This window comes from Halyomorpha halys, unplaced genomic scaffold (genome assembly GCF_000696795.3).
Source record: "Halyomorpha halys isolate HHAL.00 unplaced genomic scaffold, Hhal_1.1 Scaffold72.1, whole genome shotgun sequence".
Taxonomy (NCBI): domain Eukaryota; kingdom Metazoa; phylum Arthropoda; class Insecta; order Hemiptera; family Pentatomidae; genus Halyomorpha; species Halyomorpha halys.
In genome coordinates this window covers 561,542-586,157 of record NW_027109364.1, presented here as the reverse complement: position 1 = coordinate 586,157, position 24,616 = coordinate 561,542, and the positions used below count along the sequence as shown (strand labels likewise).

Sequence of the window (24,616 nt, the reverse complement as noted above, 5' to 3'; positions counted from 1 at the left end):
AAATAAAATAAAAAACTCTCTTAAAATATATACAAACAAAAGAATAGACAAGATGAACATAATCAGACTATCTGTATGAAAAATAAATAAATAAAATAACATAATGATAAAATAATATATACAATATTTACACAATCGACCTGAGGATCCCTGAGCCCTTTTTCCCTTTTTAAATTTTCTAATTTAGTAATAATTAAGTAAAATTAGAATGATCCATATCGTTATTAATAATACGAGTATATACTGAAGAAAATATAGTTAGGGTAGTTAATACAATATAGGATATGATAAGAATGATTGTAAAAGAAGTAACTGATAATAAGTAAAAGTTAATAAAAAATAGTTTAAAAAAAAAAATTAGACAATGATAACAACTGTAGTTTTTATATACCGTGAAAATAATAATTAATCTATACTGATAATAGTAATAGTAAAGATAACAGGAGTAACATGAATAATATAAAGTGAAATAAGGTAATATATATTTTCTTCATTAAACTGGATTTAGTGAATGATACAATTCTTCCTTATTAACATACAATAGTTTATTTCATATCATCAGCAACGTTTCGGGAAATTTCCCCCATCTTCAGGCTGCTAAAAAACAACTTCAACAAAACCATAAACTTGCGCTTACAACAACACTAATATATCATATACACTCAAAGAACTATTTATTAACTATTTACTTGATAACAAAAACCTATATATAACATATAATTTTCTCCTTTATTGTCATTCTTAATAATATATACTACAGATACCTTTTAGCACTTAAATTAAACCTAGTTTAATGCACTATAAAGAAGTTTATGACTTTTACCTTTGCAGGAATAGTAGTTTTCATGATATTTGCTAAAATAAATTGATTTATAGTTGTTCGGACAATAAATTTGATTTATGAAAAACATCATTTTAGAAACCATTGGACGTACAGATGTCTGCTAGCTCTCAAATGAAAACTATTTAAATTTACTACAAAATAGGTAATTATGTTTATCTTTGTAGGAGTAGTAGTTTTTATGATATTTGACAAAATAAACTCACAAAATGTTAATTTCTAATTGTTCTTATAAAATGTTGGATTTTAAAAAAATATATCTGTAGATCCATAAGACGCACATATGTCTGCCAACACTCAAAATAAAGGAAATTTAACTTACTATAAAGTAGTTTATGACACTTATCTTCGTAGGGGTAGTAGTTTTTATGATATTCGCATATGAACATAAATTTGGCAAATTAAAATTTGTCCGAACAACTATAAATCAATTTATATTAGCAAATTTCATGTAAACTATTTCTCGTACGTAGATAACATAACAAACTACTTTATAGCTTATTAAACTAGCTTTGATTTCAGTGCTAATAGACATCTGTACCTCAAATGGTTTTTGAGATATAAATTTTTCAAAATAAATTCACTAACTTTTTAAAAAGCTATATCTCCAAAGCTATTTAACGTATAAATAACTCAATTAGGACTCATATATTAGGAAAATTACTCTTCTTTAAATGACATCCTCTTAGGTTTTCTTGTGTTGTTCCTACTTTTTAAGATATAGAGCTCCGAATGAAAAATTTGTTTTTTTTTACCGCTTTGAAACATCCGCCATTTTTTATTCCTCCTACCTATACTTGGTAGACTCATCAATTTTGACTAGTAATTTTAAATAGTTATCATGTTGAATAATTAATGGTCAATTAGGGGAGAATAACTGACTTTTCATCTTCTTTTTGGCTCTTGGACAAATAGGATATATGCAAATATAATTTCAAATAAATTATTAAATATAAAAGAATACAAATGATTTTTTAATGTAAGCAACACCACATCCCGTGCCAAAAGGTTGTTCAACCCCAGATCCCCACATGCCCTAACAATAAGGTCAAAGCTAATGAAATATTTCCCGGTAGGAGTCGATAATATTTCAACTATCGGAACTTACGGAAGCTAACTGCCGTCTTTATCATCCCTTAAATAATTTATTGTCTAACCTACTTCGGTTTCCGGCATTTTTTGTTTCCGCTTGGTCTCTGAATTCGTAATAACCTAATTTGTTTCTGTCAATTAATTATGTACCACTGCTTTCTAAGTAATAGTGCATTGATACTTAGCGGAACCTTGTAAGAGTAGCTTTGCATCACCTGGTGCCAAGCCTAGATAAAAGAGGAGGTTTGTATCATGGTGCTGCTATTTACCAAACTTGCGCAAGCTTGTGAATGGATTCTTTGGATTGATTGGTACATACTTGCCAGAATTCGTGGCATTCTGTTAATATTGTTTAAGGACTGCCAACAAATAAATATTTGTTCTTTCCATATTTTAATTAAATAAAGACCAACCTTCTCTTCTTCTTTCTCATCCTCCTCAAGTGCCTTTCAGCGTGGAGAAGCCTCTCACCACTTGGCCCACACATCTCGGTCCATGGCATCTTCATAGTACAAGAGCCCAAGAGGAGAAAAAAGGCAGTTATCTCACCCCAATTTTTTATTACTTTTATTACTTAACTATGTATAATTACTAGTCAAAATTGATGAGTCTGCCAAGTATAGGTAGGGGGAATAAAAAATGGCGGATGTTTCAAACCGGTAAAAAAAAAACTAATTTTTCATTCGGAGCTCTATATCTTAAAAAGTAAGAACAACACAAGAAAACCTAAGAGAACGTCATTTAAAGAAGAGTAAATTTGCTAAAGTATGAGCCCTAATTGAATTATTTACGTTAAATAGTTTTCGAGATATAGCTTTTTAAAATGTTAGTGAATTTATATTGAAAAATTTATATCTCAAAAAGCATTTAACGTATAGATGTAGATTAGCACTCAAATCAAAGCTAGTTTAATAAGCTCTAAAGTAGTTTATTATGTTTATCTTCGTAGGAGAAATAGTTTACATGAAATTTTCAAAATAAATTGATTTATTCGGACAAATTTTCATTTGCCAAATTAATATTCATATGTGAATATAATAAAAACTACTACCCCTACGAAGATAAGTGTCATAAACTACTTTATAGTAAGTTAAATTTCCTTTATTTTGAGTGTTGGCAGACATATGTGCGTCTTATGGATCTAGAGATATATTTTTTCAATTTTATAGGAACAACTAGAGATTAACATTTTGTGAGTTTATTTTGTCAAATATCATAAAAACTACTACTCCTACAAAGATAAACCAAATTACCTATTTTGTAGTAAATTTAACTAGCTTTAATTTGAGCGCTGGCAGACATCGGTACGTCCAGTGGTTTCTAAAATGATGTTTTTCATAAATCAAACTTATAGTCCGAACAACTATAAATCAATTTATTTTAGCAAATATCATGAAGACTACTATTACTTACTTACCTAAAAAGGTAAAAGTCATAAACTTCTTTATAGTCCATTAAACTTGCTTTAATTTGAGTGCTAATAGACATCTGTACGTCACATAGTCCCTGAGATATAGATTTCTCCAAATAAATTAACTAACTACTAATCTTTCAGTAGATTTTTAAGAAATGTTATTAGAAAATGCTAATATTTCAGCAAATTTACTCTTCTTTAAATAATGCCCTCTTAAATTTTGTAGGATTGTTTGTAATTTTAAAGGTATAGAGCTCCGAATGAAAAATTAATGTTGTTTTAAGGTTTTGAAACAGCCGCCATTTTTTATTCCCCTACCTATACTTGGCAGACAAATCAATTTTGACTAGTAATTATACATAGTTTTCATTAAAGTTATCAAAAATTGGGATGAGATAACTGCCTTTTTTTCTTCCCGGCTCTTTTACTATCCTTTCTCATCTCAAAGGAAAAACCTTCTAACTGCCAATATAACAATATAATAATTTGAATATAAAAACTTTTTTAATTATTTATTGGTGTAGCAGCTTTGTTATGGAATTTTGAAATAATATCACGTTATTTATCAAATTATTGTAAACTAAAAATAATAATCGGGTATATTTCGTTAGAATAATAAAACTAAAAAGTTTTAATAACAGAAAACAAAAACGACATTGATACTCTCATTATCGATTAGTTTGTTAAGAGTTGACATTGAGAACGTCTTTGGCAATCAGTAAGGACGTGTTCATTAGTGCTGCCGTACAATGCACCTTCAAAGCCTTTGTATCTCTTTGTCTTGCAAGGCTGTATCTAGAATAGCTTTACATTCATGTATTCTGTTTACGTCATCTATTATATGTAATAGTCACAGTAAATGTTTAATAATATTATATAATTTATAATAATACACAATAATATATTTAAGTTCAGTTACATTAATATGGGTTCCAAGACATGTAGGAATTAACTGGCCGATCAAGCTGCAAGATAAGTTACTCGCGCTTTCAGGACGGGGTTAAGCAATTTTAACTCCATCAGAAATGAGTAACCCCGTCGAAAAGTAAATCAAGGATAGATGGAAATCTTTTTGGAATGGAATCCCAAGCAGTAGACCAAAAATTATTAAAAAGGACCTCAAGTTTTGGTGTACCTTCAGTCGTAAATGCCGTAAAAAGTCGTACTTGTTGTTGTTGTTGTCTGGGGCTTAAGGGCGTAAAACCCTGAGGTCATCAACGCCCATGTTTCGTGCTTTATATTTTATTTCTATAATTCTATTTCACTTTAAATAATTTCGAGAAAAAAAAAATTAAATAATTACTTCTGTTGGTATTTTTTTATTATGTATAACAGATTTTCTGGTTTAAATCTTATTCAAAAGGCCATTCCTTTTTAAGAAAACTAAGACCATTTCCACGTTCTTCTGGTCATCATTCAGAGCATCCGATACACTCGGTCCTACTCCCAATCTACTCAAGTTCGCAGAATAAAAATGGCATTTTTCAAATATATGACTGATCGTAAGTATACTGTTGCAGTATTGACATTTTGGAGGTGGCTGCTTACTGATCAGATATCTATGAGTTAAACTCGTATGACCTATTCTTAATCTGGCAATAGCTACCTCCTCCCTGCGATTGGAACGGTATGATGTGGTCCATGGTTTAGTGGTTTTTTTGATGGTTTTTAATTTGCTTGGCGGGCTTTCATCCCACATGGCTTGCCAACTAGATAATATCTCATTTTTCATTGGAAGACTTATTTCTTGTGGTGTCAGAATGGCCGTGCCCTGACCTGGAAGAGCAAGTGCTTGTTTAGCTGCAATGTCCGCCAGTTCATTTCCAGTGATCCCCACGTGACCCGGCACCCATATAAAGAAAACAGTTTTTCCCAAGTCGTACTGACCAAGCTAAGAATATGTCACACGAGGCTCACCCACTCCTAGTACTAGAGCCCAAGAGGAGAAAAAAATCAGTCATTTCACCCAATTTGATTACTTTAATAAAAACTATGTATGTGGCTGTTTCAAAACGTTAAAATAATTAACTTTTCATTCGGAACTCTATATCTTTAAAACTACCAATAACAAACAATAGAAAATATAAGAGAACATCATTTAAAGTAGAGTAAATTTACTAAACTGTAAGCCCTAATAGAGCTATTTACGTTCAATAGTTTTCGAGATATAGCTTTTTAAAAAACAATATTTCCTAAAACTGTTCTATGGAACGTACTGAAAGATCAGTAGTTAGTGAATTTATTTTGAAAAATATATATCTCAAAAACCATTTGACGTACAGATGTCTGTTAGCAATCAAATTAAAGTTAGTTTAATGCCTATGAAGTGGTTTATGACGTGTATCCTTGTTTGAGTAGTAGTTTACATGAAATTTGCTAAAATATATTGATAGAGGAGAAAAAAAGCAGTTATCTCACCCCAATTTTTGATTACTTTTATTACTTAACTATGTATAATTACTAGTCAAAATTGACGAGTCTGCCAAGTATAGGTAGGTGTTTTTAAAAAAACACTTTTTTTTCATTCGGAGCTCTATATCTTAAAAACTACCAACAACACTAAAAAACCTAAGAGAACATTATTTAAAGAAGAGTAAATTTGCTTGAATATTAGCCCTAAAAGAGCTATTTACGTCCAATAGTTTTCGAGATATAGCTTTTTAAAATGTTAGTGAATTTATTTTGAAAAATTTATATCTCAAAAACCATTTGACGTACAGATGTCTATTAGCACTCAAATTAAAGCTAGTTTAATGAGCTATAAAGTAGTTTATTATGTTTATCTTCGTAGGAGAAATAGTTTACATGAAATTTTCTAAAATAAATTGATTTATTCGGACACATTTTCATTTGCCAAATTTATATTCATATGTGAATATCATAAAAACTACTACCCCTACGAAGATAAGTGTCATAAACTACTGTATAGTAAGTTAAATTTCCTTTGTTTTGAGTGTTGGCAGACATATGTGCGTCTTATGGATCTAGAGATATATTTTTTCGTCACATAGTTCCTGAGATATAGATTTCTCAAAATAAATTAGTCAATTACTAATCCTTCTGTAGATTTTTAAGAAATGTTGCTTTTTAAAAAATATCTCGAGAACTATTGAAAATAAATAGCTCTTTCTTTTTAAACAATTTTGATCTCTTATCTCTCAACTTTATTCTTTTTAACATCCGACGTTTCGACCTCTCAGGTCATTCTCAAGGATTCCTTATTCTGTCTGTATTCCTTTTCTTTCCTTAAATTCATTAATGCCGGCTAATTGCCTTTGTCCCAATATTTTCTTCTATTAAATTATTTCCTAAATTTAAACATTTCAATAACAACTTTTATGTTCTTTAACAAACCCCAAACAGAACCTACTTTCTCGTTCCCTACCTACGTTCGGATGTTAAAAAGAATAAAGTTGAGAGATAAGAGATCAAAATTGTTTAAAAAGAAACTAAACCACTCTCAAACAACTATAATAATAAAAAATAAATCTAATAAATAGCTCTATTAGGGCTAATATTTCAGAAAATTTACTCTCCTTTAAATAATGTGCTTTTAGATTTTCTAGTGCTGTTAGTAATTTTTAAGATATAAAGCTCCAAATGAAAAAAATAATGTTATTTAAGGTTTTGAAACACCGCCATTGTGTATTCCCTCATCAATTTTGACTATTAATTATACATAGTTTTCATTAAAGTAATCAAAAATTGGGGTGAGATAACTGCTTTTTTTTCTTCCCGGCTCTAATAGTATTCTTTCTCATCTCAAAAGAAATACCTTCTAATTGCCAATATTTCATCAACAATTTGACAATTAGCCATATTTCCCAAGTAATCGACCTATGGAAGTATCACTTTACATAATCGATTTTTCACATTAATTTTCGATTTTATCGAAAATGGCCCTATGATTAAATTCATTAATATCTCCGGATTACATGTTAATATTCATTATTTTCGCCCTAATTATAAATTTGTGCAGCATTAAAAAAATAAGAACTATTTCTTCAAAACTTTTGTCTTCTGTGATCTTTTTTTGTATTTCGAAAGTTATAAAAATTGTGATAATTTGAACATAGGCCACCAATCTATTAAAAAATTGTGTTAGTAAATGAAAGTTATGTGATGCGCTCACAACACCAAATATTTTAAATTTAATTATGAATAAATTAATTTACTAAAACAACGTGTAGATGGCGGATAAATACATCTAAGGTGAGAGACTGATTCAGAACCACTGAGTTGGATATCTTAAAATAGACTAGGATCTGTTTATCAGATGCCAGTGGGCCTGTTTGAAAACATGTGTTTATATTTCTATCACCAACTCTTTCGTTTTAATCCTCTACTTTCTCTTATTTACTCATACTTGTATTCCTAATTGAAACTTAATGTTACTTAACTCAACTTACTTGTTTAAACTTGAACTTAATATTATCTGCAAATCAAGGAACATTTGGTCGTATTTTACATTGCGCAATAAAATTAAAAACCTTGTTTTGTAATTGGGTTATTTATTTATTTATGTTATATGTCTTACATGGTTTATATAACTATTTATATATGTTACATTATATAAATATTTTTTAACAGTTGATTATTATAGTCTTGTACAAAAGACACCCCTAACTAGGCTAACCTTGAGTAGGTTTGAGTTAGTTTGATGTTGATTTGGTGGTAAACATACTTGATTCCATTTACATATCAGAAAACATTAATTATATAGTGAGTGTATGAAGTATACCTTCAACCGCATTGTAAGACACACTTCACTTTTGGTTGGCTGGTTGGGTTGAAGTGGACTGTATAATTGAAAATGAACATGATTACATGAAAAATAAAATTCTATTGTTTTATGTTACAAATGGTGTAGTGGGTGGCCGAAAGAAAACATTATGATTAGATTGTTAGTAGAATTTTGTATGACTGGGCTATGGAAATTGTAGATCTAACATTGAGGTGGTTGATGATGATGTGGATGTTAACTATTGCTATGTGGACTTACTTCTCTCTTCCTTCTTCCCCCTGCATCTCCAAGCCTCTCCTCCCTCTCCTGCTGGGAACCACTGAAGTAACTCTACTCACTCATGGAAGATATTGCTGATCACTGAACAAAAATAAAGGATAGACGCTTCTCTGGTTGAGACAAGATGGCTATCTCTCACTAGTCTCGGTTGCTTCTCTTGCCACCCAGAGCGCTGGAGGAGGCAAGCTTTTGATGCTGGCCACATGGGCGCTTATCCTATTGCCGTAGGTTATCCGGAACAGTGAGAGAGAGAGAGAGAGAGAGATTGTTAAAGATGAAATATTAAGAATTAATGGGTTAGGATGGTTAAGGAGTTTTGAATGAAAAGACGCATATCTGTTTTGGGTCAAATCTGCAACGAATGGGATGTTAAGGTCTTTGTGAATCAGTTTATTTGTGACGTAATAAGGAGCATCATAGATTTTACGAAGGATTTTGGATTGTAACGATTGGATGCGGGAAGAATTTGATGGTTTGGTGGAGCCCCAGAGCTCAATTCCATATGTCCAAATTGGTCTTATTATCATAGTATATAATAATTTTTTGTAATGAATAGGAAGTTTAGAGCGTTTGTCAAGTAAGTGTTGTAGCAATCGGAATCTACGAGCAATTTCTTGTCGTTTCAGTCTTGTGTGTGGATTCCAAGTAAGTCTCTTGTCAAGATGGAGTCCTAAGCATCGAATCTGTTCAACAGGCATTAGTGGTGTATTTAGAAAGGATACTGTAGGACAGAAGGGCAGATGTTTACGAGGGACAAGAAGCACTTGAATGGATAAATAAGTTTTAAAAAAAATATATATAAATAAAACAGACACAAAAAATCTGAAGCAACACTATGCAGAGATTTTAAGTAATTTTAATTTATGGAAAATATAAAATTAATTTGATAATTATAATTAACATTTATATGAATAGTAATGATAGAAGAAAGAGGAAATTTAACCAAAATATAATAAATTAAATGCCTGGGCGTGGGGAAAGTTACAAATACTGTGATAAATTATAATAGCGAAAAATTGACAAAATAGGTAACTATATCCAATATTATAATTTAAAAAAATGATAAAATAAATAGATAAGAATAATGCTTCTTAATAAAAGAGGAAAGTAAAATTAATAACAATAAATAATGATATTTGTACACTTAACAAAACAAACAATTGCCCCCTAATAAAAAAGAAGGTATAATATCTTGTCAAAAAATTATGCTTTAAAAATTGCAATAAAGGTACTAGTTACGGTGGGCCCCTAACCAATTGTTTTGTTATTTGTAGAATTTAACAACCTATCATTATTTACATATTTGTTCTATAATAGGGGTATTCATGATCTTTAGTTTAACATGTTAAAGCGTGTTAAATAGAAAAACGCATGTTAAATGGGAAAAAATTGCCGTCTTTTGCCGTGGTAAAACGAAACGAAATAACATCTAACATGGCTGAGAGTCTGTTAAATGGAGAATGACGTCACACAATAGAATAGTTGAGCTCGCCACCATTTTTGTTTGTTGTGTCAGGTTAGTTCTTTCGTGTTTGTGCTAGTTATTATTTCATATCCCTGTTATTAAATCACAATGGATAACTTTAATAATACAACGGAAAAAAAAAACAGAAGAGGTATTAGCAGACCACCTTGTGTTGGATAGGGAGCGATTTGAATTTGAAAAGGAAAGGATTGCGGAGGAGCTGAAGCTTCGTAAAATCAAAATACAAAAAAAAATTGAATAAAAAAAATTAAAACTAGAGCTTTTAAAGAAGTCCGATTGACAAAATAATTGAACTTAAAAATATTTATAATTATGTATGTATTCTTACTTATGTATATATTACTAATTTAAGGCCTACATTATATGTTAAATGCAGAGGAGCTCCTAGCAGATTTTCTAGGCGCCTTGTTTTGTAACGTTGTAATCTTTACGAGATAATAAAATCCCCAACAGTTTGATCAAATCATCTTTTCTCTACCTCTCTTAGTTTTTTTCTTTACTTTATTTTCATTTTAATCGATTAGTTCAAAATAATTCAAAAACGTCTAAATTCAAAACAACACGAATTAAGAACCAATACAAAATGGTGACATGCTCCGCTAGTCTGTTTCGTGACGTCATTCTCCATTTAGCAAACCTTTTAACAAACTCGCAGCCATGTTAAATGTTATATGTGTAGTAGAGGTATTCATGATCTTTGGTTTAACATGTTAAAGAGTGGTAAATGGAAAAATGTTTCCTTTTTTTCCATGTTAAAACGATATATCATGTAGCATGGCTGAGAGTCTGTTGCTAGGTCTGTTAAATGGAGAATGACGTCACGAAACAGACCTGCTGAGCTTGTCACCGTTTTATTTGTTGCCGTGTTAGGGTACTTACTCGTATTTTCTGTTTGTTTTTAGCCACTTTTAATAGCCAAACTTTTACACTTCTACTTTTCACTTATTCAGGAATGTTGAAATAAATTACTGTAATCAAAACTTTTTGGAAGGAAAGGTTACTAAACAAGTTGATCAGAAAATCCGCTAGGAGCTCTTATGCATAAACTATTTAACATGACTTTAAATAGGGCTGCTCACAATATTTTACTTATAACATTTAACATGGTAAAACATTTTACATTTAACATAATATCATGAATATCTCTAGTATTATGAGCAGCTCATATAAAGTCTACGTTATATGTTAAATACAGAGGAGTTCCTAGGTAATTTGTTTTGTAACGTTGTAATGTTTACCAGATCATAAAATCTTTAACAGCTTCGTCTCATAATCTTTCCTCCACCTCATTTTTTTCTTGTTTCCTCTCCTAGTCTTTTTCCCATTACTTTATTAGAGTTTAAAAACTAGTTCTTTACCAGCTTTCATCAATGTTGTATTAGAATTAATAGTTTCTCCCTCATCAAGTAGTTAACGGTCAGAGCACCCTAGCACGGGCTATGATTGGTTTAACTTTAAGTGGTTAACTCCACCTAGAGTTAAATCAATCATCGTTCTAACGACATATACATTCTTAGTTGTGTATTATTAATAATTGTGTATTAGCCAAAATGTATATGTACATTAAGGAATTTTCTTTCACGGCTAAAATCTGAGTATGAAACTACACCTGGGTTTCATTAGTATTATGTACATATGAGCCTTACTTTTCGGATTAATTTTGATTTGTTATAAGAAATAATTTTATTTTTTATTTTATTTTTTTTTTTTTTGGTATTTTTTAAATCGAATTAATGAAAAACTTGTGCGTCAGCTGCTCTAATGTTTACATACTATGGGACAGAATACAGGCATTCAGGTAAGTTGTATAAGATGTCAATTGGAATTATTATTATTAATTTTTAAAATATACAAATGATTTTTAAATAAAATTGGGTAAATTAGAAATGGGAGGGGAAAGTATAAGTTTAGATGTGAAATAAATTTTAAAACAATTTATTTCGAATAAATTTATGTTTTATTCAAAACAATTCGATCTCTACAGCTGTACCTCTTGGAATGTTACTATTTTTTTTTTAAATTTAAAACTAAAATTACATCATATGTAAATATATTTTTTATTATGTACCTTGTTAGAGACTGGTGGTTTTATTAATAATATAATCATAATAATTTTATATAAAATTATCCAAATAGCCTCAACCATATTTATTAAATCATTTTACTTATCCCTAATAAAATAGCATTTTTAAATATACATTATTTTAATGTATGAAAACTCATCCAGTAAAAACCTATAATAATAAGAAGTTATAAATATGGCTTGACTGAATTATTTATAGAGACAATTATTATTTTTTCTCAATTTACAATTGTACATAATAATATATCCAGTAAATTCGATGTAAGATCATAATGCAATGTAGAGAAACTACACATTGATAGCACTCTGATGACGTTTTTACATTAGCAGGTCTCGTGGCCATCTTCTATTCAGGCACCTCGGACGATTGTCAGGAATGAAAGAAGAAGCAAGGTTAGAAACTAGTGGGTTTGGATGGTTAGGGAGTTTATAATGGAAGGATTGATCCCTGGTTCGGGCTAGATCGGTTACATATGGAATATTAAGATCTTTATGTATGATTTTATTTGTGAGAAAGTAAGGAGCATTGAGGATTTCACGAAGGATTTTGGATTGTAAGGATTGAATACGATAGGAATTCGAAGGTTTAGTGGAGCCCCAAAGCTCAATGCCGTATGTCCAGATAGGCCTTATAATAGTCATGTAGATCAGTCTTTTGTAATGTGTTGGAAGTTTAGAACGTTTGTCCAGTAAGTGCTGTCGGAATCGACGAGCAGTTTACTGTATTTGATGATCAGGTGTTAACCCCAAAAAGTTGTTAATAGATCATTAAAAGAAAGAATTTGAAGAAGGAAGTATACTTTCTATAAGTACATTACATTTACTTATATAATTAAGTAATTCTTGATTAACTATGAACATATTGACACACAAAAAAAAATTATATGAATATTAATTATGAGAGATAGTTGAACGTGGATGACGTACGAGGAGAAGATGGTTGGGGGTGCGGTCAAAGTGAAACACAAATAAGTTGGTGTGACCTATTTAATTGTGCCAGCGTTTCGACTAGAGTTTCTAGCCTTCTTCAGGGCTAAGAACAGAACAAGATAACAACCACAGTAAGTATAGAAAATAAAAAAGAAATTATAAACAGAATGACATAAAATGAATAATTTTACAGAATAGAATTAATAAAACGAAGTGATGAGAGAAGTGGGAAATAAAATGTATGCATAGGTAATTGAAAGAGTGGATAAAATAACATAATTAAGGAAATAAAATAAAAATGAAGTTATATAATGCAAAGAAGTATGAACATATTAGTTATTACAAATTGAAATATGGAAAGAAAAAGAAAATTGAGAGAAAGAAAATATATGTAACCATAATAATTGATAAAGATGCAAAATATAAGTAAAGTTCAACAAAAGAAATGAATAGAAGAAAAAAAAGAAATTTGAAAACAACAATAATAATATCGTGAACATAACTAATAACGTAGGTAAGGAAAATGGATAAAAGTGGTGAAATAAAGAAAGGAAAAAAAAGAGAATAAAACGAACCTGTTAGCTTGAAAATCAAACGCGTAATGGTATACTGCGCCAATAACGGACAGACTGCGAATTAAAAAAGCCGTTACAAGAATGACTAAGTGTTTTTTTAAAGAGGAAACGTTACGAGTGGGTAAAAAATAAAAAATAAAAAATATTTAGAGGAAGAAAGCGTGTGAGAGGGTGACGACAAATGGTTTTTGGAAATTGTTAAAAACATATATATATGTACAAGGATAACGAATTACCGGAAGATGTCAAAGAGTCATGGGTATTTAACAACAGTTATATGAATCTCAATTGCATCGCGAATTACAAATGGATAAATAACTATAAATATAAATAAAATAAATATAAGAAACCGGAAATGAAATTCCACTCCCAGTTGCCGACAGTTAAAGGAGCAGTGACCTACAACCTGGGAAACCCAACCTCAACCCGAAGACTGAAGCCCAGACTGCTGCAGGACATTCTATTATAATTTTTTAATAAGTATAAAATTAATTCATAGTCACACTACCTCTATTTCTCTTATTATTATTATTCATTTTATTTATTCACTTTTTTTTTCTATTTTCTTCTCTCGTCCTTTTTTCAAATTAACTTGCTTCTTTTTACTATTAGAAGACAATTGTTTGTTTTATTTAAGTGTACCAATATCATTATTTTTTGTTATTAATTTTACTTTCCTCTTTTATTAAGAAGCATTATTCTTATCTATTTATTTTATTATTATTATTATTATTTTTCTTTTAATAAGAACATTTTATATAGTTAGGGCTGTCATTTGTATGACTATACCCCCTCATAATCAACTGAAAAAGAATATATATAATATAAGTTATATCAACCATGTAAGATCCATCAGACCGATCTGGTATAAAAATAAAAAATATGAATCTTAAAATGATTAAAACTCCTCTGGAAGGACTTCAAGGTGGAATAAAATCAATGTGCCAATAAATGACCAGAGGTGTCTCTGCCATTATCCTTGACAGTTACATTGTAAGAGGTACAGTGACTCCTGCCGATAGAGAACACAGGACACGATTTATGAAGAGTCCCTAAGGATACTGACATTAGCACAAGGGAGTCAGGATCATCAGTCAGTCTGAAAGGGACTAGAGGATGAAAAGGTAAGGAGCTTTCGTGCACCTCCCTGGGAACATTGAACCCCGATATTAATATTCTAGCATAATGAAGTATCTCCTTGCTATCAGGAATAATGTTGCAGAATTCGGAATATTAGCGAACCGCGAGGTGGTCGGATCAACACTGCATTATACGGAATGTCTAGAATCACGTCCACCAGATTTGCTATCGAGTTTAAGTTTATATCGATTTGTTATATATTATCAAATGAAATGAAAAATAATTTATTATTCTCGGATTTAGAACAATTACAAGGTTATTAAAATAACACATATTGGATAAAAACAATGTGGCTCCACTTAATTATAACATATACTAAAATTGCATATAAATAATATTATAGTAATAATCTTTATTCTGGGATTGATCCCTTTAGAATAATTTACAGGCGTCAAAATTAGGCTTTAGAGCCTTAGAGTAAATTACAAAATAGAGATGAAATTACAAGATGTCATAAAATAAAACAATACAATAAATTTAAAAAGATACAAAAATAAACAACAATATTAACAGAATATATAAAATAATGATAAAACCACTTGTCATATCATAAAACATAAGATGACTTCTGATAGTGAATAAAAAGAAAAAAAATGATTAAAAATCAAATACAATTAAACTAAAAAATAATAAATGAAAAGAGATAATTTCTGCTAGTGTACATTTTTACAATTGTAAAAGAAAATCTAAGACATAAAATATATAAATCTTTTTTGAAACTTTCAATTGTTATTCTTCCGGAATTGGGTGGACAGAAGGTTGTCAAAGACACGGGATTTGAAGATTGGAAGGATATTAGAACTACGAATAAAGGAGGGAATAGCATTCCATAGGGAAAAGAAACAGATGAGGAAAGATCTACCAAAGGTTGCGGTTCGATGGGCAGTTACATATAAGTCTATAGGCCGTGAGCAGGTATTGCGGGAATACACTGAGAACTTAAATTAAAGGATATCTGAGATGTACGATGGACGGCGGGATTGGATAACTTGATAGAGAAAGGGAGCAAGGAAATATTTACGACGGAAGGAGGGGTAAAGTCCCTTCAATTCTTCATAAAATCGGGTGACAGAGGACTCCCTGAGGACCCCAAAGATGAATCGTACAAAGCAATTATTTAACAGTTTTAATTTTGCCTTGAAATCCCCGGAGACATCCCCGTAAACCATACAGCAATAGTCAAAGCGGGGGAATATTAAGGAAGTAACCAGGAGCCTGCTGGTTTCTAAAGGAAGTAGATGAAGAAGATAATTTAAACGCTTCAGGGTGGAAAAGGTACGACGGGAAATATCAGAGACGTGGTTTTTCCAGGAGAGAGTTTGATCTATAGTGACAATACAGAGGAAAAAAAATTAAACAAAAATGTGGTTACAATATTTACAGTTAATAATTGATAGTGTTTAATATTTATATTAACTGTACTATTATAATATAGGCTTAGACTGGTGTAGCAAAGTGTAGTTAAATAGAAGGGTTTTAAACGAGCGCAGGGCTGGGTACATGACGTATGATAGAGGGAATAGAGTTCCAGTGAAAAAAATGATTTATCAAAGGCAGCATTTCGGTGAGGTGGAGGGTAGATGCCAGACAAACGGGACCTGATAGTACGGGATTGAACTGAGAATTTGAATTGCAGGTTTTCTAGGATATAGGAGGAGCGTTGAGTACTAATTACTTGGAATATAAAGGAAGCTTGGAAGGATGAAAGGATGGATAGAGCCACTTCAGCTCGGCGTAATACTGGGTTATGTGCGTATCTCTGCTGATCCCGAAAATAAATCGTACTGCGGCATTCATTATCATCATCATCATAACAGTCATTCCTTCTTCTACCGCCGTGCGGTGTGAGATACCCGGTTATAGAGTCTGACCCATATGTCTCTCTCTTAAACCAGCTCTCTTCTCCTACTCCAGTCCATTCCACGCTTATTGAATGCCTCTCTTTCATTGTCCTCCCAGGAGATGCGCCTTCCACTTTTCCATTTCGTGCGGGCCTCCTAAGTCTTCCTGGCGCTTGTATCTTGATCCATCCTAAGAAGATGTCCAAACCATCTTAGCTTGTGCTCCTCCAGAATGGTCTCAGCCGGTCTGACGTCAAGACTAGCCCGTGTTCCGTACTCCGATAGTAGCCGTGTTTCGTGTCTTTCGTTCTATTTTTTGCAGATATCTCAATTCCATGTCTTGTAACTGACTCCTATGTTTTGAGGTGAGGATCCACAATTCTGAAGAGATGGATAGGATAGCAAGGAAGGTCGTTTTATAAACGGTTTTTAGTTTGGTCTGATTTGTCACCTCTCTTCTTCCCATAAGACTCCGTCTTACCATGCTGAACATCTCTGCCTCTCCATTTCATTGTGCCACTTACTCGTCAATGTAACCACTTTCATTGAGATGAGCTCCTATATAATTTCAATCTACTCTAATCTCTGTCCTCCAATACTTATTACCCTCATTATTCTTTGGGGTTTCTTTCCAGTAATTTCTCTTGGAGGACAATTATGTTGCCTTGGAGTGCGCCATTCATAAAACGTATAAGTATATATATTATGAAGAAAATACTAATAGTTCAAGCCATTTGTTTACAATAAGTTGTTATCTAACTTTTTAGTTTTCTTACCTACAAATGAAATATAGAGTAAAGGAAGGTATTACGATCGTCGAAAATATATTATTCAAGTGTTTTCTACAGAATTCATGTTTTTAGGTCCTCTAAGTTCAAATAACCAAGAATCGCAAAATGATCTGTGTGTATTTTAATGAACAGCATATTAGAGTATGAATGTGACTAGAGACTATATTATTTTATCATTATATTATTTTATTTATTTATTTTTCATACAGATAGTTTGATTATGTTCATTTTGTTTATGTATTTTAAGAGTTTTTTTTGTTTTTATTCATTTATTTATTTTATTTTATTTTAGTATGTATGAAATCATTCATCACTATTACCTATTGCCCACCACTGTGCCGCAGATTGTAATATCTATCAATAAAAAAAAAGTATTATTTTAAAAAAAAAAAAGAAAAAGAAATACTTAAATGAATAAATACGTTAAAAGAAATAATTTAATGACTAAATTGGAAAATTAATGTTATTATATTTATAAGGATAATAAATAATTAAAATTAATATATAAAATTTAACAATAAATAAAAATTATTATATAATTACTTAATTATATATTAAAATTAGGTAAGCTTAATGTAGTTCATAAGATTTTTTTTCCTTAGTCTTTGTGATAGATATTAATTAAAAATTAATCTTTTTGAAGAAAGATCATTTTAACTTCCATGGCATTGTTTTTCAGTCTAACTGGGACGAGTTCATTTTTCTTAACTCTTAAAAGAGACATTTCCTGCCTCTTTGTTAGAAACAATTAAGCTGCTCTCTTCCACAAATTAGTCTTTTCTTTTGTAGTCTCATCTTCAAAGTACCAACCCTCAACTGCCATTACGCTTACAAAGGTTTGGATAATCGATGAAGTTAATAGAGGGCGGATTCCAAAGAGCTCAAAGAGAGGCTAAGGTCGTAATCCATATCATGACAGGTGATCGATAAGGTACTTTCGTGGCCCCCATTCAGGAACGACCCGCTCCTCAAAGGTCAACCACTTTACTCCATGTTTACACTCAAATGTTTATACCTGTTGCACAGTCAAGGACGTGAGGGAAAAATATCTTGCAGAAGTTTATCAGTGTTTAGCACGTCTCTCATTTAGGAAAAACTTTATTTACATACTGAACAACAAATAAAATTTCTAATGAAGTAGAAATAAAAAGAATTTTAAAGGAAAAAAAATGGTGTAGCTTCATTTCTATAGATACTATAAAATGGTTTCATCTTAATAGGTTGATTTTATCGAACATAAACCACATAAACCATAAAAAAATAAAAATAAACAAACAATTAGTAAAAGAATGCTGTGTGAATTTACTTTTTTTTTTTTCTAAAATCTTTGCATCAGATTTCTTTGCAGGTTTCTCCTAATACCAACTTTAACTATCGATTGTAGTTCATATACCGATTCTGACTATATTTAATTAGTTGTTTTTTTTTTCAGTTATATATATGTATATATTTGTCAGTTATATATTTTTTCTTTAGCCAGTTATTTTTTTCATTATTCTACTTTTTCAGTGTTCAAATGTTTTTTCATTATTATATTTTTTCCTTACCTTATTGTTTTCATTAATATGATTTTTCAGTGTTTGAATTTTTTTTTTTTCATTACTATATTTTTTCTTTACCTTATTTTTTTCATTATTCTACTTTTTCAGTGTTCAAATGTTTTTTCATTATTATATTTTTTCCTTACCTTATTGTTTTCATTAATATGATTTTTCAGTGTTTGAATTTTTTTTTTTTCATTACTATATTTTTTCTTTACCTTATTTTTTTCATTATTCTATTTTTTTATTATTCTATTATTCATTATTATTTTTTCTCTCGTTAAATTTTGTTTTAATTATTATAATTTTTCATTACTTTATATTCTTTCATTACTTATTTTTTTCACATTATTATCTGTTCGTTATTCTATTTTTGCATTATAATATTTTTTTCAATGTTACAATTTTTCATTTTCATTACTGTATTGTTTATTATTATATATTTTTTCAGTATTTATAATTTTCTACATTATTATATTTTTTCATTACTTACTTTTTTTACATTGTTATCTGTTCGTTATTCTATTTTTTTTCAATGTTACAATTTTTCATTTTCATTACTGTATTGTTTATTATTATATATTTTTTCAGTATTTATAATTTTCTACATTATTATATTTTTTCAATGCCTAATTTTTTTTTCATTATTATATTTTCTCCTTACCTTATTGTTTTCATTAATATGATTTTTCAGTATTTGAATTTTTTATTATTTTTTTTCATTACTATATTTTTTCTTTACCTTATTTTTTTCATTATTCTATTTTTTATTATTCTATTATTCATTATTATTTTTTATCTCGTTAAATTGTGTATTAATTATTATAATTTTTCATTACTTTATTTTTTTTCCAATATTATATTCTTTCATTACTTACTTTTTTTACATTGTTATCTGTTCGTTATTCTATTTTTTTTCAATGTTACAATTTTTCATTTTCATTACTGTATTGTTTATTATTATATATTTTTTCAGTATTTATAATTTTCTACATTATTATATTTTTTTCACATTATTATCTGTTCGTTATTCTATTTTTGCATTATAATATTTTTTTCAATGTTACAATTTTTCATTTTCATTACTGTATTGTTTATTATTATATATTTTTTCAGTATTTATAATTTTCTACATTATTATATTTTTTCATTGCCTCATTTTTTTTTTCATTATTATATTTTTCTCAATGTTAAATTTTTCAATATTATAATTTTTCATTACTTCATTATTATATGTTTAATTTTTCTATTTTTTTGAATGTTAAAATTTTTCATTTTCATTATTATTATTATTATATTTCTTCATTTTTTAAATTTACCAACTTTTTGAATTTTCAAATGATTTTTTAGTAGTAGCACACTCCTTCACAGTTTATAGAAATGTATCTGCACTGTAAAAACCAATATTTTAAGACTTATCTCTTTTAAATTTCAATTTCTCCTTAGACTAATTTATTTTATTAATGAATCCTTCGTAAAATCCTTGATGCTCCTTATTACGTTACAAATAAACTCATTCACAAAGACCTTAACATCCCATTCGTTGCAGAATTAGCCCAAAACAGATTTTGACCTTAACCATCCTAACCCATTAATTCTTAACCTTTCATACTTAACAATCCCTGATAATCCTCCGAGGCGTCTGAAAAGAAGATGGCCACGGGACCTTCTAATTTAAATTAATGTTTGAAGTACCGCCGATGGGTGGTTCCTTCCCAAGATTTTCAAGTGTATATGAAACATACTACATATTTACCTGTTGTATTATTTTGTACAGTAATACAGTAAATTACATTAAATAAATTTAAAAAAAAATTAGTAATGTTATTAAATATATTTTATTTTTCTCTGTTTCAGTTCTTATAACGACATCCTATCTAGCAGTGCGGATTCTAAATTGGACCCTTATTCTCCAGAAGATAATATCAACGTTGTTGTAAGGTAGGTTTTTTTCACCTTTTTGGTTGGTTCCACTCATTAATATTATCTTATAGCCTAATGGTCTATTCCATACAGCCAAAAGTTAATTAATTATATTCTATGAAATCTTTGTAGGACAGTTTGCCCAATTCCTCTGTTATTAAGTTAAATATATCTGGTTTACTAATATATTGGACCTTAACTATATCAGTCATATAATTTTGTTTATGAATTTCAAATATTTATGGATGTAACATATTCTTGTATACTTTTCTAAGTTTAATATACTATCATAAATAATATTTTGATGTATCTAAATCTTTGAACAATATTTCTCGTTGTTTTTGTATACCGGGCATTGAATAATGATAGGTTTCAAAGTTTTATTTATGGCTATTAATAAAATGTAAAGGTAGTTATCGAAAATTCCATGATTCGTCCCAAGTCTAATATAACTTTTTATGATGTCTTTCCCTATTTTAATTATATTATTTCAAATTTTTTTGAGACAAGGTAATTATTTATTAAATAAATCAAAAATTAGTATCCAATTCTATCTCAACAGTTTATTTTTTACTAGTCCAACGTTTCGGCCATTCTAGCTATCTTCAAGGACCTCTTCAATACAAAACTCTTCCTCACATTAATTTACAATTTCTGCCCAGGTCATTTTCTTTATTCTAAGTTCAAAACCTATTTATTTAAAATTCAAAAACATTAACATTTATTTTTCTCTATAAGATTATCAACAATATAAAATACACCACCCTATAACAAACCATTTATATATAGGTTTATATTTATATTGAACTTAGAATAAAGAAAATGACCTGGGCAGAATAGCCTGCAATAGAAATTGTAAATTAATGTGAGGAAGAGTTTTGTATTGAAGATGGCTAGAATGGCCGAAACGTTGGACTAGTGAAAAATAAAGTGTTGAGACAGAATTGGATACTAATTTTTGTCTTTCCCTATGTTTGGTTGTGAGAACCTCGGTTTTCGAATAATATGAGGAAATATCTTTCTATATAACTGTTCGGTGGGGTTCTCCCGATATTGTTTTCTATCTTATCTAATTTAATGATTTTATAATAATCTATGTAAAGTAACTTAGTGTCTACCGGCTGAATTGTTGTAATGACTAATTTAGTAATTTTATTAACTTGCTCGTTATCTGGAATCTTGACTTTTAATCCGCTTAAATATAATTAAACATATATGAAATTGGTGAATGACACAATCTTCCTTGTTTAATTATTCCAATTTATTTCACATACACAACGATGTTTCGGGATTAACCCCCATCTTCAGGTTGCTGATAAAATATTTTATATATAATGTATAATAAACTCATTAGTTTGTCATAACATGCTAATATTGAATCATATTGTTGTCAATTATAAAATAATTTTTTCTGGATTATCTCTCTAGGAAGTCTGGTGAGTCAATTAATTTAATTTTTTTTTTTGAGCTTAATGACTTCCATTTTTGAATGAATTATTTATTAATTAATTCTTCATGACATTGTACAACGTTTCAGGACCAATGTCCAATATTCATGTACTTAAAAAACCTCATGATTTCATTTGGGAAATCATGTCAACCATTTTTTCATCTTCACTTCTCTGTGCATATTTCTTGCAACCTCTTTGGACCTTATCTCATGTCCAGTGTGCTGTTTGGTTACCTCCCTATTTTTTATGAGTCCTGTTTTGTATTCAATATTAACTTAGTGATTTTTTATTTTTTACATAAACCTGTTTATTTCATCTGATTTTTATGTTTTTATTTTAAGTCTATTTATAATATCTGCGTAATGTGTATTTAAGTGTTTAGTGTCAGTTTTATAGTTTACTGTGTTTTATGTATGTTTTTTGTTAACCTTTTTTGTCATTAACCTTAAAAAAAAAATTATACCTTCCTGTAATTGGTAATTGTTTTCCTTCAAATATGTATAATAGCTGATAATATAAAAAAAAAAATATTTTATAATTGACAACAATATGATTCAATATTAGCATTGTTCCGATTAACGTACGGCAACCGAAAGGTTGAATCGGAAAGACTGCCATGTATATTATTACTGCCATGTAGATTAGTAGCGCCCCATGTGGCCAACAGCCAAATCTCACCTCCTCCAGTGCTCTTGGTGGTAAGAGAAGCAAGCGAGATGAGTGTGAGATAGCCATCTTGTCTTCAATCAGAGAAGCATCCATCCTTATTTTTGTTCAGTGATCAGCAATATCATCCATGAGTGAGTAGAGTTACTTCAGTGGTTCCCAGCAGGAGAGGGAGGAGAGGCTTGGGCATGCGGGGGGAAGAAAGAAGAGAGAAGTAAGTCCACATAGCAATAGAACAACATCCACATCATCATCAACCACCTCAATGTTAGATCTACAATTTCCATAGCCCAGTCATACAAAATTCTACTAACAATCTAATCAATGTTTTCTTTCGGCCACCCACTACACCATTTGTAACATAAAATAATAGAATTTTATTTTTCATTTAATCATGTTCATTTTCAATTATACAGTCCACTCCAACCCAACCAGCCAACCAAAAGTGAAGTGTGTCTTACGAAGGTATACTTCATGCATGTTATGACAAACTAATGAGTTTATTGTATATTGTATATAAAATAGTTTATCAGCAACCTGAAGATTGGGGATAATCCCGAAACTTCGTTGTGTATGTGAAATAAATTGGTATAATTAAACAAGGAAGATTGTGTAATGTGTAACAGTATAAGATCAATAATTTAAAAATTATTAAACAAAAAATGTCGATTGGTAAAGAAAAAAAAAATAAAAATGTTTAGTTTCGGTTCAACTTTACATATCAAAAATTAATTATTTTAATATTATCATTTCAATAAAACCATCCACCCAAGCAGGGGTGTAGTTTGTAATATCTCCGCCATCCAATATCGAGGGATATGAAGAATTATTTTTAATTTCTGTAAAAATACTTTTGTTATCAATAAAAAGCTAAAAATCAATTTGAATGGTTAATTTTGAGCCCTTTGTACCTGCACTCAAGTACAGCTTTTTAAAATACGGTGCTTTTTATCAAACACTTTATTTTGTTTGTTAAATCAGTTTCTAAATTTAGTTGCTAAGAAATCGATCCTAAATACAACAGTAGAAAATTAATACAAGAAAACACAATTTTCCTAAGAGGGAAATTTGTATCCAGTCTTTTTTTAAAGTTTTACTTTTTCAAATACTTAAAATATAATTGCTAGAAATATAAAAACATAATCATTTCGGAATCTTGATAAATGTTGGATGCGACAATCTTCTATTTCTACCGCTCGTTCATGATCGACCCGTTTACCTTTCCATTATTGATAAGCCAAACGTCAGAAAGTTCTAGCGTCCTGCCTCTATAATTTATTATCTACTAACGAGCTCCGTTATTTTCCAGGGTTAGGCCGCTATGTTCCAGGGAAGAAAAATCCAACGATGGTTCCGCCGTCGACTTTCCAGGCAACGGTCAGATATTGGTATGTATATTATGATATAAGAGAAATGCTTTATTTAGTTGTGTTGCCCAAATACATTGGTTCGCTATCAATCAATAATCTTCTATATTCTAAATACAATATATTACAACTATTTTTATTTTCCTATTCAACAATTTTTATTTCATTCGACATTCTTATTATATTTAATTGACAAGTTTATTATGCCTATTTCACTTTCTCATACCTCCCCTCTCCAGTAGTCTGCAACCTAAGTTTGATTCGATGAACAAGAATTTATCATTAGATAGGAATATAAAAATAAACCAAAAACACAATAGTCACAGCTGTAGGTCAGTTTAAATAAATAGATTAAACAAAAGATCTAATAAATAGATTTAAAAAACAAAAAGTCAGTAAAAAGCAATAATTAAATGATTAAATAAGTATGAAATAAATAAAGTAAATAAACA

The 24,616-nt window shown here is 29.7% G+C and overlaps 1 protein-coding gene across 1 annotated transcript in view; it reads left to right on the top strand.

Moving 5' to 3' along the window:
• Positions 1 to 24,616, top strand: part of LOC106692798 (kinesin-like protein KIF12) — a gene marked incomplete in the record, with an annotated part of 134,643 nt that overhangs the window by 50,798 nt on the left and 59,229 nt on the right. Inside the window, 2 exon segments of the mRNA XM_067047557.1 lie at positions 20,615 to 20,698; positions 24,107 to 24,185. Of these exon segments, the coding sequence (XP_066903658.1) occupies positions 20,615 to 20,698; positions 24,107 to 24,185 (163 nt within the window).